This window comes from Jaculus jaculus, chromosome 15 (genome assembly GCF_020740685.1).
Source record: "Jaculus jaculus isolate mJacJac1 chromosome 15, mJacJac1.mat.Y.cur, whole genome shotgun sequence".
Taxonomy (NCBI): Eukaryota; Metazoa; Chordata; class Mammalia; order Rodentia; family Dipodidae; genus Jaculus; species Jaculus jaculus.
Window position 1 is genome coordinate 36,783,479 of NC_059116.1, and position 15,011 is coordinate 36,798,489.

Below are 15,011 nucleotides of genomic sequence, written 5' to 3' on the forward strand. Positions count from 1 at the left end.
AATGGTCCAGGACAGACCCCAGCTCAGGGTCTTTAGCCCTATTCCATCTGTTGAGTCCCTTCTGCTATGGGAGGTGACATGGTTGTCTTCAGGGGTCTTCCCTTTGCCTGCAAAGCCAAAGGACCCAGATTTGATTCCCTGAGATCCATGTAAAGCCAGATTACACAAGATGGCATATGCATCTGGAGTTCATTTGCAATGGCTAAGGGCCCCAGCTCGCTATATTTCTCTCTTTCTCTCTCTCACACACATACTGTCTCCCCTTCCCCATTCTTTCTCTTTGAAATAAATAAAAATTAAAAATATAATAAAGTGGAACTAGGCACAGATGGCCATGGTTGAGCCCTCGAGGCCCCCAACACAGGAGGTAGGCCTTAGACCGCGCAGCTCAGCAAGCTGCTGTCTGCACCCTCCTGCCTGCCACCAGGTGGCGGCCACCATGGGCTGAGTTCAAGAGAGCCCACCTCAGCCTTGCCCTGCTACAGTGAACCCTCGAGAACTTCACACCAGTGCTGGTGACAGGTAGACTCACTCGTGGACGCCAGGCAAGCACACTGCAGGAAAGGGACAGAAAGTGGGACGTCGGCTGTAGTAGAAAGGAGGGGACACGGATACCACCCGACTTCCAGTGGGACCCACAGCCGAGCGCTGCCGCCTGTCCTGTCAGAGGAGCAGGCACTGTGCATTGGTGGAATAGGACAGGCCAGTGGGCATGTGAGGCCCCAGGCCAGAGTGGTGGCTGAGGGAAGGACACTGTGGAAGTGGAGTCCAGGTTTGGCAGGTCACAGCCTCTCCTGGACTGCAGGCCGTGTTCCTGCTCACAAGCTCTCCCCCCGCTGTAAGTACGCCCAGATGCGTCACCACTCTGCAGTGGCCTCTTTCGAGATAAGGTTACATTCCGAGTCCTGGGCTAGGACCTCATAAGAATTCTTGGTGCTGGCCAGGCATGGTGGCACACGACATCAATCCCAGCCCTTGGGAGGCCGAGGCAGGATCACCATGTTTGAAGCCAGCCTGAGGCTACATAGTGAATTCCAGGTCAGCCTGGGCTAGAGCAAGACCCTACTTCACCCACACACACACCCTCGCAAAGAAAAAAAAAAATTCTTGGTGCCATGTGCCACCCTCGTGGGGTCTAAACTTGCACAAGCAGAGGCAAGGGCATGAGGCTGGGGACACGGATCCTGTCGTGGGAAGGTTGCCAAGTTCCCAGAGGATGGAGGTCCTAATGTATGTGTGTCATCTCAGTACACCCCCCACCCAGGTGGGGTTGGCAAACCTCAAGACACCTCATCACCATCCCTGCCCCAGCCACCCTGAGGAATGCCAGGGTGTGCTGAGCAGCATCCAGTGTCCCCCATCTGTCCCTAGCATCAGGTTTGGCCAGGCCTTCACTGGTCTCAGGATCAGGGTTTTGGCAATGTGGGAAGGCGGATAGGAGGGGTCATGGCACAAGAGTGGCCCTGTGTCTCCCAAGGGCCCAGCACCTGTCCCAGCTGCTCCCTGCTTCCTGCTAGTTGTGGAGTAGGGCAGACTGGAAGATCTATACCGCGCCTGGATGAAGGCTGTAGCGTCCTTGTTAGCAGCACTGTTACCAGTGTCTGCAGGCCTTCCCACTTTGAGTTCTCTTAACAGACTGGGCCAGAGGGTGCCTCAGCCCTGTGCTTTAGTCTGTGACTGTGGTAATGAGCCATTCCTTCCCGCTCATCCTGACACAATCTTCTGGTGTCAGCCAAGTAAGTCCCCTAACCAGGGAGCCTCAGTCTAGGCCAATCAGTGGTCCCTACTGTATGAGCCCATCCTCAGGTGATGTTCTAATCCCTGGGGCCTATAGGGAGGCTTAGTGTTCCCTGGTAACATGAAATTGCAGGGTACACTCTGGCAGCATGGGGCATGGCCATCTAGGGCTTCCTAAAGAGCAGACTGTGAGACCTCAGGCTGAACCTCAGCTCAGCTGCCCTTGAACTCATGGCCACTTGTGTGGCAAGTGCCCTGCTGCCACCATGACCTGTGGCCAAATCTGTGGCTGAGGGGAAGGCAGCTTCACCCTCAGGTCTGCAGGGCACTGGCTAAAAACAGGAGCTGGGTGTGCCCCTTGGTGGCTCCAGGGCCTCCACAGCTGCCCGTCCCACTGTGTCCAGACCTCACGAGCCTTCCTCCCCTTCAGAGCTGGCAGCACTGCTTCACCGTCTCTTCCTCAAGGATACTGGGCCCCAAATGAGATGATCTGGAATAGTCCCCAGCTCAGTCCCCAGCAGCCTCCCAAGTGCTGGGATAACAGGCAGGGGCACCTATGCCTAGTCCCTGTCCCCCCAAGGGACCTTGCTGTTCGGAACTTTCTGCATACCAGGACCCTTGCATCCCAGCTGGCGGCTGGCCAGGACAAGCCTTCCTCCTGGGTCTCATTGTGCTTGGCATCTGACGGGGGTTTTCTTTCCCACAGAGGAGGGCAGAGTCAAGCCACGACCCACAAGGACCAAGGGTGACCGCAAGAAGAAGAGCTCTAGCGCCCTCCTGCCCTCGCTGCCCCTGACCCCAACAGCCCCATTCCCCACTGAGGAAGTCTTGCGGCCACAACTCCCTCTGGAGTGCCCCAGGCTGGCCCCAGGCTCCACATCCACAGAGGAGGCCCCCCCGCTGACGCCCCTCAATGTGGTGCCTCCCGGGGCACCAGGAGAGGAGCAGGAGGTGAGGTCCCGCTCCATCATCCCCATGCTGTATGTTATGCCTCGTGCCACTGCCACGGCCACTCCTGAGGGGGACAGGGAACATATGTCCCCTGCACAGGCTGCGCCCATGGAGCTGGCTACATCTGAGCAGGAGGCCAAAGCCCACACCAGTGAGGGACAGGTAGGTGACAAATTACCCATTGGGTCCACCCCGCTGCCTATGTGGCCTGTGGAAGCCAGGGCAGTACCAGTGTTCCTTACTCTGTGACCGAGCCGGGCCTGAGCTCATGGTGGCACGTGTGTGCTTTAGGTCCCATCTCCCTTCTCCAAGTTGAAGGTGGAGATCAAGAAGAGTCGACGCCATCCTCTAGGCCGGCCACCCACCCGGTCCCCGCTGTCTGTGGTCAAGCAGGAAGCCTCAAGTGATGAGGGTGAGCAGGGGCCCGCCCCGTCAGTCCCCTCAGCTGAGCTGCGCTCAGGCTGTCTGCTGTCCACCCGCCCTCTGCGGCCAGCCCTGGTCAGTTTGTGTCAGTCAGTGTGGTGGCCGTGCCCTCATCACCATCCTTGACGTGTGGCTCAGCACACGGCCCTACCAACCTCCCTACCGTGTCTGCAGGATGCCAGCAGGCCTTGTTCCCTGCCAGTCACTTCTGGCCCTTTGCTACCTCCCTGTGGCCCCTGCCCACCTCCCCTCCCAACTCATCTCATGCTTGACTGGCTTTAAATGTCATGGGGCCAGTGCGGGGCCAGCCGAGCCGGAGCTCAAACTGCAGCAAGCCACCTCCTAGTCCAGAACCATACACTGCCTGAGACTTCCTTTCCATCAGGTAGTTGCTATGGCTCCTGGAGGGTCTCTGCAGAAAGGTCCGGGGAGCCAGGGCTTGGGAAGTGTGGCCTGTACCAGCACTGTCCAGGACCTGCACTCGGTTGGGGCTTTGAAGATGAGTTTGGATTTGGGATTCTGGGGTGTGGAGCTGAGAGCGAGAACGCAGTGTGGCTGGTGTGTTCCCAGCTGTCCTTTAAGGGTGTGTCGGGGATCCTGCCATCTTCTCAGATACTGAAGGGCACTGGCCTGGACAGCCATGATGGGTGACAGACCAGAGCTCCATGGGGGGCTCACACCCCTCCCTTCCTACTTGTCTCTTCCAGAAACGCTCCCTTTTTCTGGGGAGGAGGACGTGAACGACCCCGAGGCCCTGAGGTCTCTTCTGTCCCTGCAGTGGAAGAACAAGGCATCCAGCTTCCAGGCCGAGAGGAAGTTCAATGCCGCGGCTGCCCTCACCGAGCCCTACTGCGCCATCTGCACCCTCTTCTACCCCTACAGCCAGGTGAGCTGCCACCCTAGCTGCGTTCCCTGCCCTTCGCCAGACCCTCCAGCTCACCCCTCTCCTCCATCCTGAGTTGTGCCTTGTCCAAGCACAGACCTAGCAGCCACCCTGCCCCAGTGCAGCCCTGCCAGCCCAGGGAGCCACCTAGCCCTGTGGCTGTGCCCAGCCAGGATCTGGAAGTCGCCACAGGGTGGGGGCCAGCCCAGGTACATGCCTCACCACTATGTCGCAGCCGTGCTGTGAAACATGACTTCTAGACTGCCATCCCAGCACATTCTATTCTTGGCACTCTGTGGCACATACCAGGCACCTGGCTCTAATGGCCATCTCTCACATCGTCTGATCCTACCCCCTGGGCTGATCACAGCATGTATGCCAGGATGAGCCCTGAGCATGGCCGCTGTCAGGAAGGCTGTGAAGGGGATGGTGGTCACTGAGTATAGAGACCTTGCTGGCATCCACTGACAGTTAAACCCCTGCAGTCCGTGCAGCCAGAGCGGGAAACAGCCATAGCCACTCCTGGGGAAGGGTCTGCCCCACCGCCCTCCAAAAGTGGCCAGAGGACACGGCCACTGATCCCCGAGATGTGCTTCACCTCAAGTGGGGAGAACACAGAGCCACTGCCTGCCAACTCTTGTGTGGGTGATGATGGCACCAGCCCACTCATTGCCTGCGCCACGTGCTGCCTGCAGGTCCATGCAAGTAAGTACACCTGGGCCGGCGGGGAGGGGCAGGTGTATGCCAGTGAGGGCGCCTGGTTGGGGGAACAGTTCTGTGCCAGTGAGTATCCCTTGGGAGGTCAGGTTTCTCCTGCTTCCTGTCCTGGGTGGATGTCTGAGTCATATGTAGGTTTGAGATGGGGACTGGGCTGGGTTTGGTTTTTGTTGTTTTTAACCATGGAGTAAGGTCCAGAGACCCAGAGCCACAGATGAGCCTGGGTGACCTCATGCCAGCCCAGCCAGGGGACCTACATACAAAGCTATCCCAGGTGTTCCTTCTGGTTGGCCCTGGGAGCAAGCTGCTCCTCCACAGGTGTTTTCTGCCTGGCCCCTGTGCCCTGAGAGCTCACTCCACATCTCTCGGGAAACCTTCCTTTGAGCGTCGCTCCCCCCCCCCCCCCCGCCATGGCCATGGGGACAGATCCCAGCAAGGTGTCACCTGGCCAGCCTATGGACAGTCTATTTGTGTTTCTGCTGGCAGGATGGCAGGAAACAGGTGCTGTCAGAGGCTGTGATGGGACAAGAATCCCTAGAGTCTAGGGGCTAGCTTGTCACCACAGGCCGCCCCCCCCCTCCATTTCAGTGTGCAGAGCCTAGATGAGAGACGGGTTAGAGGAGCAAGAGGACATTTTCTAAGTCCCTTTCTGTTTCTTATATATGGATGGAGTACACACTGTGATCTCTCTGCCTATCGGCTCTAGGGCTAGATGGTTCTAGGCCTGTAGTGGCCAAGAGCGCACTGGCCTATGAGGTGGTTGTCAGCCCTCTGTGAGCCCCTTCCCCTGCTGGGCAGTGACCAGTGGCCATTCCCTTGGGACAGCTGACCACCTCCAGCCTGGCATGTGCCCAAGGGAGCCATCTTCTCTGGCTCTGGAGACAAAGGTAGCCCTGTGTCCAGATAAAAAGTTCTGTGAGGCCCACTTTGCATTATTGCTCCTTCTGGCAGAGCAACAGAGCTTTTCTAGACTTGAGGATGAGTGCCCTGGAATTAGGGTAGTGTGGTGCACAGCACGCTGTGAGGCCAGGGCTCGAGAGCCAAGGCCCTGCACTGCACTGCTCAGCTCTGTGGTGACGGACACCGGCCCCTGGTCTCAGTGCCCCGCTGTCTTCCAGGTTGCTACGGCGTCCGCCCTGAGCTGGCCAAGGAGGGCTGGACATGTTCCCGCTGTGCGATCCATGCCTGGACTGCGGTAATCACCTGTAGCCGATGGTCACAAAGCCCAGAGTGGACCCTCAGTCTACCTGGTGGGGCCCATTGTGGGCCAGTGGCCTCTGTTTTCCCCATACACTCCCAGGGTGGGATTTGACACCCTCACAGGTTTGGGGGTGATCCTGGAGTGACTGGTGTGTAGTGGTCTGACCATACCCTTATTGGGTCTGTTTGTCCTCAGGAATGCTGCCTGTGTAACCTCCGAGGGGGAGCACTACAGATGACCACTGAGAGGAGGTGCGTGCCCTTTCCCACCCTGGGGGACACTGGTAACAGTCACCCTCCTATCTATCTCCTGTGCACATGCCCAGGGAGACAGGGTGGCCAGGGTGAGGGGAACAGTGTCCTCCCGCTCTAGACTGTCCATTAAGCCCTGGCTGAGCCATCAGCTGCCTAGTCCCTACCCTATCCCACTCTCACAGATGGATCCATGTGATCTGTGCCATTGCGGTCCCTGAGGTGCGGTTCCTGAATGTGACCGAGCGCAGCCCCGTGGACATCAGTGGCATTCCTGAGCAACGGTGGAGACTGGTAGGTTCCTGGGGCTGCTGGGAGTACAGAGCAAGGCCTTGGCCCAGATGTACCTGAAACTATGTCAGCCCAGGCACAGGGCATAGTCCACAGGTTATCCCGGCCTTATCCTTCCTCTGAGCCCATGTCCCTGCGGCAAGGAGTGGAAACACAAAGTTATGCCCGTTTCCACAGCCACAGTATACAAGAGGCAAGGTTGACAAGTACCCCAGACTTAGCCCCTGGTCTCTTGTGCCTGGATCAAAGGGTTCTTGGTCTTTTAACAGAGCCCCACTCATGCATGGCACCCCTGCTGTGTTTCCACGTAACTCGTTTCTGGTTCTTGCTACTTTCTACAATGCAAGAGCCGTCCTAGGAGCTGCTGTCGCCAGCTGCAGCCATGTCATTGCTGGTCTCGCTTGTCCCCCTTGTGTGGTGGAAACCTGTCCCAGTATGGCCAGCTGCTTTGTACCCAAGGAAGGTGACTATATACCTGTGACGGGTTTTGTTCCTCAGGATAACAGTGCTGAGCCTCTTCCCTTCACCTGCCCTTGCCCAGTGCCTCAGGACTCCTTTCCTTTCCATGGCAGGTTTATTCTGCTGTGTGGCCACACTGTGTTCCCTGCTCCTGCCTTTAGGAACAGCACTTTGACACGTGCATATATGGCTAAAATCTGTCCATTTGTGCACGCAGTGAGTCCTGTGCTATCTTTGGTGTATGCCCCACTCGTGTCCCCTTCCCCAATAACCCACCCTGAGTTGCTGTACCTTGTGACAGACATTCTTAACTCCACTCACTAGGTCTGGTGTGTTTGACAGAGTGCCTGGCATCTTCGGGTTCCTGTGGGCGCCTGGGGAGGAACACCAAGTGCCTGTCTTGGTTGGGTCACTTGGCATTCCTGCTGAGTGAAGGGTGTGCCGTTTTTATAAATTCTGCCCCTTGTGCTCTAGCCATGCTGCCTGAGCAGCAAGGCAGGAGGGGAGGGTCAGAGCCTGGCTCCCAGCCAGTTTGGTACTTTGGGCAGGCTCTTCCACCTCTGAGGCCATCTTGGTGTGCTCACAGGTCTGCCTGGGGTGTGGCCACAGTGGATTTGCTCTGCAGCTACATTAAGGCCTCTGCCATGTCTTCCTACAGGCAAGGATTTGGGGTCTGTCTAGGATAGCTGCCCAGGGTTTGGGTTTCAGTCCTGGGTAATGTCCAAGACCTCCCACACCCGCAGAGGTGACGTGGTTCAGTGACATATGTCCTTATACCAAGCACCCTACTGTGTGGAACCACCAAGACCATGGGACCATGCCCCTGTTGGACTGTGGAGAAGAGGGCACTGTGTCTGTGGGCCGTGAGGAGAGGAGGGCACTATGTGGGCAGTGAGGAGGGCATGCTGGCCATACTCCATCCAGCCTTTGCACTCACACAGTGCCCTCGGCCAGGGGTACAGGCTGTGTGCAGACATGTGTTCTGTGCTACTTGTTTCTGGAGGCTGACCCACCTATCAGCTGCTGGGAAGTCTGAGGGGTAGACGGACTGGCCCCCAGCAGAGTTTGAGTTCATGGGGCACTCGGAGCCCTTGAACCCAGATGGCTGGCACTGCATGGAGTGAGCCCATAAAGGCCCTATTTGGAGGTGGTGGCCTCCAGGGCTCAAGTGCCACCACCTCTGCACTTACGACTCAGGCTGCAGGCAGCAGGTGGTGGTATTGGTGGGGGCTGTCGTGGGGGGCAACAACAGGTGCCATAAATCCTCCTCTCGCTTCATGGATCAGCTGACGTTTCCAGTCCAGGGCCTCTGCACCAAGTCAGTGCAGTGTGTGTGCTTACACTGCGTGTGCCCTGCCCAATGGAGCCTCAGGAGGGAGGAAGCCACACTCCTGTCTCCATCCCTGCCACAGGCTCTAGGGCTGCAGATGTCGGGTCCTGGCCCTGTGGCCTCTGCCCCTGCCCATGGCCAGGCCAAGCTAAGCTAGTGGTTGATGAGGCTCCTGAGACCTAGGCCATAGGGACAGGGCAGGCACTTGACGCAGCCTCACCTGCCCAGACATCTGTGGCCACTGCAAGTACTGAGCTGCCCCTAGTTGGGGTCGGCCTCCTTGGGTTTCTGTGAGCCCTGCTGTGCCCACATGAGATCAGGCACCCTTGCATGGGAGCCTGGCTGTGGCTGCTCCTGCATCTCAGGTGCCACCCAGCTCTAGAGGGTGAAGGTACCTCTGGGTGATAGCATATGGGCTATGTCCCGTTGACAGTCATTAGCATGAACATGCCAGCTCCATTGATTGCCTGTCCTGGCCTGTAACCATGGTGACACGAAACTGCCTAGTGAATGCGGGTGGTGATTGTGGCGACCAGTGCTTCCTGTGGTGCCTGTGTTGGGGCTCCTCACTTCACTGGAGGGGCCCACGGGACTTTTGTTAAAGACAGATCAAGGTGTGTTTGTGCAGATGCGTGCACCCGTGTGCATGTGCGGAGGCCAGAGAATGTCATGTCCTCTGCTGTGCTCTTCCATTTCTCTGAGCCAGTCTCACTGAATCTGGAAGCCCCAGCTTCTCTGCAAGACCTCCTGCCTGCCTGGCGGTACAGAGGGATGGTGTTGCGCAGCTTTGTACGCGGTCCTCGGGCCAGACTGACCCTCTTCCCACTGACACCTCCCCTGGTCAAGGTCCTAGTCTGTCTGACTCTGTCTCTCTCTCTGTCTTTATGTGGGTGTATACATATGTGGTAACCATGTACCACTTGTGGGGGTCTGTCTATCCTTCCCATCACTGTTCTGCCCATTTTAAAAAATACTCTTCTGGTTTTATGAAGTAGGGCCTTGCTTTAGCCCAGGCTGACCTGGAATTCACTCTAGTCTCAGGCTGGCCTCGAACTCAGAGCAATCCTCCTACCTCTGCTTCCCGAGTGCTGGGATTAAAGGCATGCACCACCATCCCCGGCCCATAGTAGTCACTTTACTTTTTTTATTTTTGAGGTAGGGTCTCACTCTAGCCCAGGCTGACCTGGAATTTACTCTGTAGTCTCAGGGTGGCCTTGAACTCACTGCGATCCTCCTACCTCTGCTTCCCGAGTGCTGGGATTAAAGGTGTGTGCCACCACACCCGGCTCCATAGTAGTCACTTTTAAAAGGTAAAAACAAAGCAGATGAAATGTAACTTTAGTAATAGTTTTTTATGTTGATAGTTTATTTGTACGTTGTTGGTTGGATTACTTGTTCTCTCAGTGTCCAGCTTCTTGAATTTTACTTTATTTTAGAGAGAGAAAGAAATAGGCGGGGGGGAAGGGGGAATGAGTGTGCCAGGGCCTCTAGCCACTGCAGACAAGCTCCAGATGCGTGCATCTCCTTGTGCATCTGGCTTACATGGGTCCTGGTCTGACCCATTCTACACATTTCTTCTTAGATACCATGTGGCTCTGTATCTGGCTGTCACTTGGTAGTGTTCTGGACTGAGAAACACCATGTGGGACCCTCCCTACCAAGCCAGGCTCAGGCACAGAGCCAGCTAGGTAGTGCCAGGGCAGGTCCCACCACTGGAAGGAAAGGTCCTGGGGGCCATGTGCGCTCATCCCAGTGACCCCTCCCAGGCAGGGCAAGCAGGGGAGGGCCCCATCTTGAGGACACAGTCCTCCAGGGTGCTCAGCCTCCATTCCCACTTGCCTTTGCAGAAGTGTGTGTACTGCCGGAAGCGGATGAAGAAGGTGTCGGGTGCCTGCATTCAGTGCTCCTATGAGCACTGCTCCACGTCCTTCCACGTGACCTGTGCACACGCAGCCGGAGTCCTTATGGAGCCAGACGACTGGCCCTACGTGGTGTCCATCACCTGTCTCAGACACAAGTCAGGAGCCCCAGCAGTGAGTACACACCCACCTGCTCTGCATCCCATGTGCCACACCCACACACCCACTGACACCGTCCCCTGTCCTGCCCTGCCCCACAGGTGCAGCTGCTGAGAGCCGTGTCCCTGGGCCAAGTGGTCATCACCAAGAACCGCAATGGGCTCTACTACCGCTGCCGTGTCATCGGTACCACTGCTCAGACCTTCTATGAGGTCAACTTTGACGACGGTTCCTACAGTGACAACCTGTACCCTGAGAGCATCACCGTGAGCCATGGGGGGACTGAGGAGGGCAGGGCAGGGCTAGGGCAGGGTCCTGCAGCTGGAGTAGGCACCATTGCTGACTCTAGGTACCCTGTGATCAGCTTCACCTGACCAGACCACAGGTCCCAAAGAAAGCTGCTCTGTTCTGCAGACAGGACAGCCGAGGCCATCCAGGTCACCCAGTGTTGCCTGGGGTTCCCTGGGAGCGGAGCCGGGCCATCCTCTTCACCCCTCCTCCTCCATCCGCAGAGTAGAGACTGTGTCCGGCTGGGGCCACCCCCTGAGGGTGAGTTCGTGGAGCTCCGGTGGACTGATGGCAACCTCTACAAGGCCAAGTTCATCTCCTCCATGACCAGTCACATCTACCAGGTAATCCAAGGACAATAGGCCTTGACGGGGCATCCAGGTCCAGGAGGGGTGGCACCTGCGCTCAGCCTACTATGTCAGAGCCCTGCTTCTGCCACCACACTGTGCCCTGTGAACATGCCTCTCATCAAGAGGAAAGTCCCCATCTTCTGCCAGCCACAGTTGCCTGCTGCCCATTGAGGGGAGGTTACCTTCCATGCCCTGGGTTCAAAGGCCATCACATCAGTGGTTTTGTGCTACACCCTCCTCTGCTCATGCCTTGGTGGGTGCGTGATAGCAAAGACTCCTCAGCATACGGGCAGGCTGTGACCAGCTGCAGACACGGGAGAGTGGCCCTCAGAGGTGAACAGTGATAAAGACCATGGCAGTACTCACAGGTGACTCTGCATCCAGTGACCGAACTAACACTGCAGTGTCCTGTGTGCCTGTCTTCTGAGGCCCTGTCTCAGCCATCCCACCCCACACTGTGCCTCTCTGCCCTTTCCTCTGTCCCAAGCCAGCTCAACTCCCAAGCCTGGGGACAGTGTGGGCCCTTTGCTGACATTCAAGGACTCAGGACACCCTGGACCTCTATGGCAGGCACCCTTGCCTCTGCCAGGCCTCCAGCAGAGTCTTGCCCCCACACTGAGACCAGGAGTGTGCAAGGGTGACATGGGGCCAATGAGGTGGGGTGAGGTAGGCGTGGGAGGCACCCCCGTTGAGCCACTAATGGCTCATCCCTACACTTGAGGGCATCAGCCAAAGCCAGGCATGAAGGTGCATGCCCATCCCCCAGTGTGCAGAGCTGAGGGAGGGAGGCTTGACCAGGTGTGTGCTGCAGGGTAATGGTGACACTGCAGAGGCCTTCCCACCTGACCTGGCCTCTTGCCCAGCCAGCAGTGCCCAGATGGCTCTGCCAAAGATCCTGAGCAGTGACCACCTGTGGGGACCCTCATTGCTCCCTGGGTCTTGTCATGCAGAGGCCATCTAAAGCCCCGGACTTACTTGAGATTCCGTCTTCAGAGTGTCGGGGAAAGCAGCTCAGACTTCGGAACCTTCACACACAGCTGGCTGCGGGGCCGCTAGACAGTTACAACGCCATGCATGCCCTGGGCTTTCCCTGACCAGTCAGAGCAAGGTCATGGGGCCCAGCTCTCCCAGTTGGTGGGAAGCCTGTCCCTCAGAGTGGGAGCCTTGGGTTCACCCCAAGCACCAGTCATCATATAGGTGTCAACAAGGGTGACTCAGAAAGAGTGGAGTCCACCTGGCTCCTGGGAGCTGCAGGCCGACACCACGGCCCTGCCCCACACCACACGCATGCGCTCAGGACCACAAGCATCCAGGCGAGCTTGGCAGTGTGCCCTGCCCTCCCCCAGGCAGCCGGGCCACAGAATGATGTGGGGTCCAGAGTGCTGGGCAGAGGGGGACAGGACAGCCTGTCCCTGTGGAATTGGCAAAATGGTGCATGTGCAGGTGATAAAGGGCGGCCTAACGCAGGGTCTGGGAAATACAGCAGACCCCTGTGCTTGTGAGACGGGAGGGTTCTCTGCCCGGGAGCGGGGCTCGCTGTGCCTGTGCTGCATGTCGGGCTGTACCGCACAGTCCTGCAGACACCCTGTGGCCAAGGAAGAAGCCTGGAGCTACATGGGTCTCCCCCATGTGGCTAGACACAGGGAAGTGGGGCTCCCACCAACCACGTCCTTCATCAGGAGCCAGTGCACAGGTGGGCACATGACTGCCCCAGGTGTCTAAATGACCTCCCCTATGTTCTGAGCTGATAACCTGCAGAGACCAAGGTGTCCCCCCACCCCATTTCCTGAGTAGGACACATGGGCCACTTCTCTGCTGGGACTTGTCCACACCCACGCCTGGCTCAGCTCTTCTCCAGCGAGTCTGGTGGAGGAATGGTACACATGGCTAGTGATCTGAGCTGGAGGAAAGTCCTTGAACTATCCTCAAGGGTCCTGGAGCCCATCTTTGCCCTCTTGTCCAAGGTGGTCAGCCTCTGCTTTCCTCTGCGTGGCCAGCCGCCTCTCCCTCAGCTGGACCCCTTGTTGTCACCTCCCTTAAAGGCCTGTGAGGGGCCTGGGTTCAGCAGGTGACTGTTAACCCAGGTCACACAGCCAGGCCACTTTTCTAGCCTGGAGGTCATGGTGGCCAGGCCCTGAGCATTACCCCTTCTGCAGGTGGAATTTGAGGATGGGTCACAGCTGACAGTGAGGCGAGGTGACATCTTCACCCTGGAGGAGGAGCTCCCCAAGAGGGTGCGCTCCCGGCTGGTGAGTGAGTTCCTACCAGGACGCATACTTGAGTCACAGTGTTAACCCCTCCTCAATTGTAGGGTCACCTCCAAGCTTGTTGAGGGTTGGACCCTTGGTCTGTCTCCAACTGCTCTGCCTTTGGCTGGAGAAATCACTCCAGAGTGTGTCAGCAGGAGCCTGTAGCTCCAAGGGCAGAGAGAGCCTGGGACTGCCCTTCTGAGCATGGGTTGGGGGAAGAGTGTCCCACCATGGAGATGCCCTAGGTCTGTCATCCACAAGGGACCTTGGCCAGGAACGGTGGCCTGATGCTGCTCCCTATTCCGCAGTCTCTCAGCACTGGCGCGCTGCAGGAGCCCAGCTTCTCTGGAGAGGAGGTCAAGGCCGCCAAGCGCCCACGGGTGGCCACCACACTGGCCCCCACTGCCGCCACCACCGAGGACTCGGGGCGCAGCCCACACTATCTGGCTTTCATGGAGAGCCTCTTGCAGGCACAGGGCCGGCCTGGGGCCCCCTTCTAGAGTGGTGAGCGCAGCTTGCTGTGAGCACCAGCCCTGACACTGCAGGACCCTCAAGGGTGACAGGCCGAGCAGGACCCCGTGTGGCCGGACTCAGGGAGCAGCCCCCCTTGGATCCTGCCATCAGCTCTGTTCTACAAAAGGTGCTACATGGTGCCCGCATGGCGGCCTTCGCCAGGGTCTGTCCCCCAGAGCCAGCTGTCAACAGACAAGAGGACAAGGACACCCCCGCGGAACCCAACTTGTTTCCTAGATGTGGCTTTGCAACCAACAAAGCAGAATGAGTCCTGGGATAAAAGCTTCGTTTCTGTTTGTTGTTCAAATGTCATTTGTCTACTGAGCCGGCAGGGAAGATGCGGGAAGCCGCAGGAGGCTCACGACAGCGGAGGACCAGGACGTGTTGGCGATGCCATGATGTCACTCCTCCAGTCGCGCTCACGCCTGCAGCTCTGGCCCTGTCCTGCCTGCACACCTGCCAGGAGGCAGCTGGGCTCCTGGGTGGTCACCCACCCCTTTCCTGTAGAGTGACCCTCACTGCACCTTTATCGCTTTTTAAGGGTCCTTCTGCAGCCGGGGTGACAGGCAGCTCAGGGGCTCCCTCAGTGGCCTGGCCAACCGCTCTGGCTTCGTTGTGGAGGACGCTGTGGGTGAGACAGGCCTAAGGCCTGCTGTCCACACTCGGATGTGACCTGGTGTCCCTGGTCCTGCCGTGTGGCGGAGAGCAGAAGGCAAGGCTAGCAATGTGGCCCTTGATCCATGCCACACCCCTCTGGGAGTCAGCAACATTCTAGCATCCTTCATCCAGCCCGGACGGAGAGCATTACCTGCATATAAACATGAAAAACTGATGGCCATAGGCCAGAGAACTGAGAGGGATGGGCCTAGGGCATGGGGACTGCGTAGAGACTTCCAGAAGTCCTGCTCTTAAGCAGCCCTGCCGCCTGGCCATTGCTGTGTCCACGTGTAGTTTGAAAGTGCTATTTATATTGTCAAGAGACAAAAGGTTCCATGTCTGGGCCTGGAGGGGAAGGTTGTGCCCATTGTGGCAGGTTTCACCCCCTCAGTTCCAGGATGGCTTTGCAGGCAGGCCACAGAGCTACAGATAGGAATCACAATTCCCCACAGAGAAATCTGTGTCTTTGTGCAAAAGAAAACCACCAGTCCCCACCCCAATTTTGTTCCCTGCCCAAGAAGCAGGTCGCTCCGCATTTTGCCTCATTTCCCCCGCCCCCCCCACCTCCATTCAGGATGAATTAAATGCTGAGAAGCACTTGGAATTCCCACTCTTGGGCCATGGACGCGTCTTCATTTCTGGCCACTGTTGCTGGTACTCTGGACATGGAGTTTCTTTTCTCTATTAAGGACT

At 57.7% G+C, this 15,011-nt stretch overlaps 1 protein-coding gene across 2 annotated transcripts in view; it reads left to right on the plus strand.

The window, feature by feature from the left end:
• Kdm4b (lysine demethylase 4B) overlaps positions 1-14,928 on the plus strand; it is a 105,841-nt gene extending 90,913 nt beyond the window's left edge. For both annotated transcript variants that reach the window (XM_004654976.2, XM_045134823.1), the window contains 12 exons: positions 2,444-2,850; positions 2,980-3,100; positions 3,819-3,997; positions 4,480-4,699; positions 5,830-5,906; positions 6,108-6,163; positions 6,349-6,457; positions 10,091-10,276; positions 10,363-10,527; positions 10,774-10,893; positions 13,056-13,148; positions 13,457-14,928. In XM_004654976.2, the coding sequence (XP_004655033.1) occupies positions 2,444-2,850; positions 2,980-3,100; positions 3,819-3,997; positions 4,480-4,699; positions 5,830-5,906; positions 6,108-6,163; positions 6,349-6,457; positions 10,091-10,276; positions 10,363-10,527; positions 10,774-10,893; positions 13,056-13,148; positions 13,457-13,648 (1,925 nt within the window). In that variant the 3' untranslated portion in view covers positions 13,649-14,928. The remainder of the gene's footprint in view (positions 1-2,443; positions 2,851-2,979; positions 3,101-3,818; positions 3,998-4,479; positions 4,700-5,829; positions 5,907-6,107; positions 6,164-6,348; positions 6,458-10,090; positions 10,277-10,362; positions 10,528-10,773; positions 10,894-13,055; positions 13,149-13,456) is intronic.
• Positions 14,929-15,011: the final 83 nt, after the last annotated feature.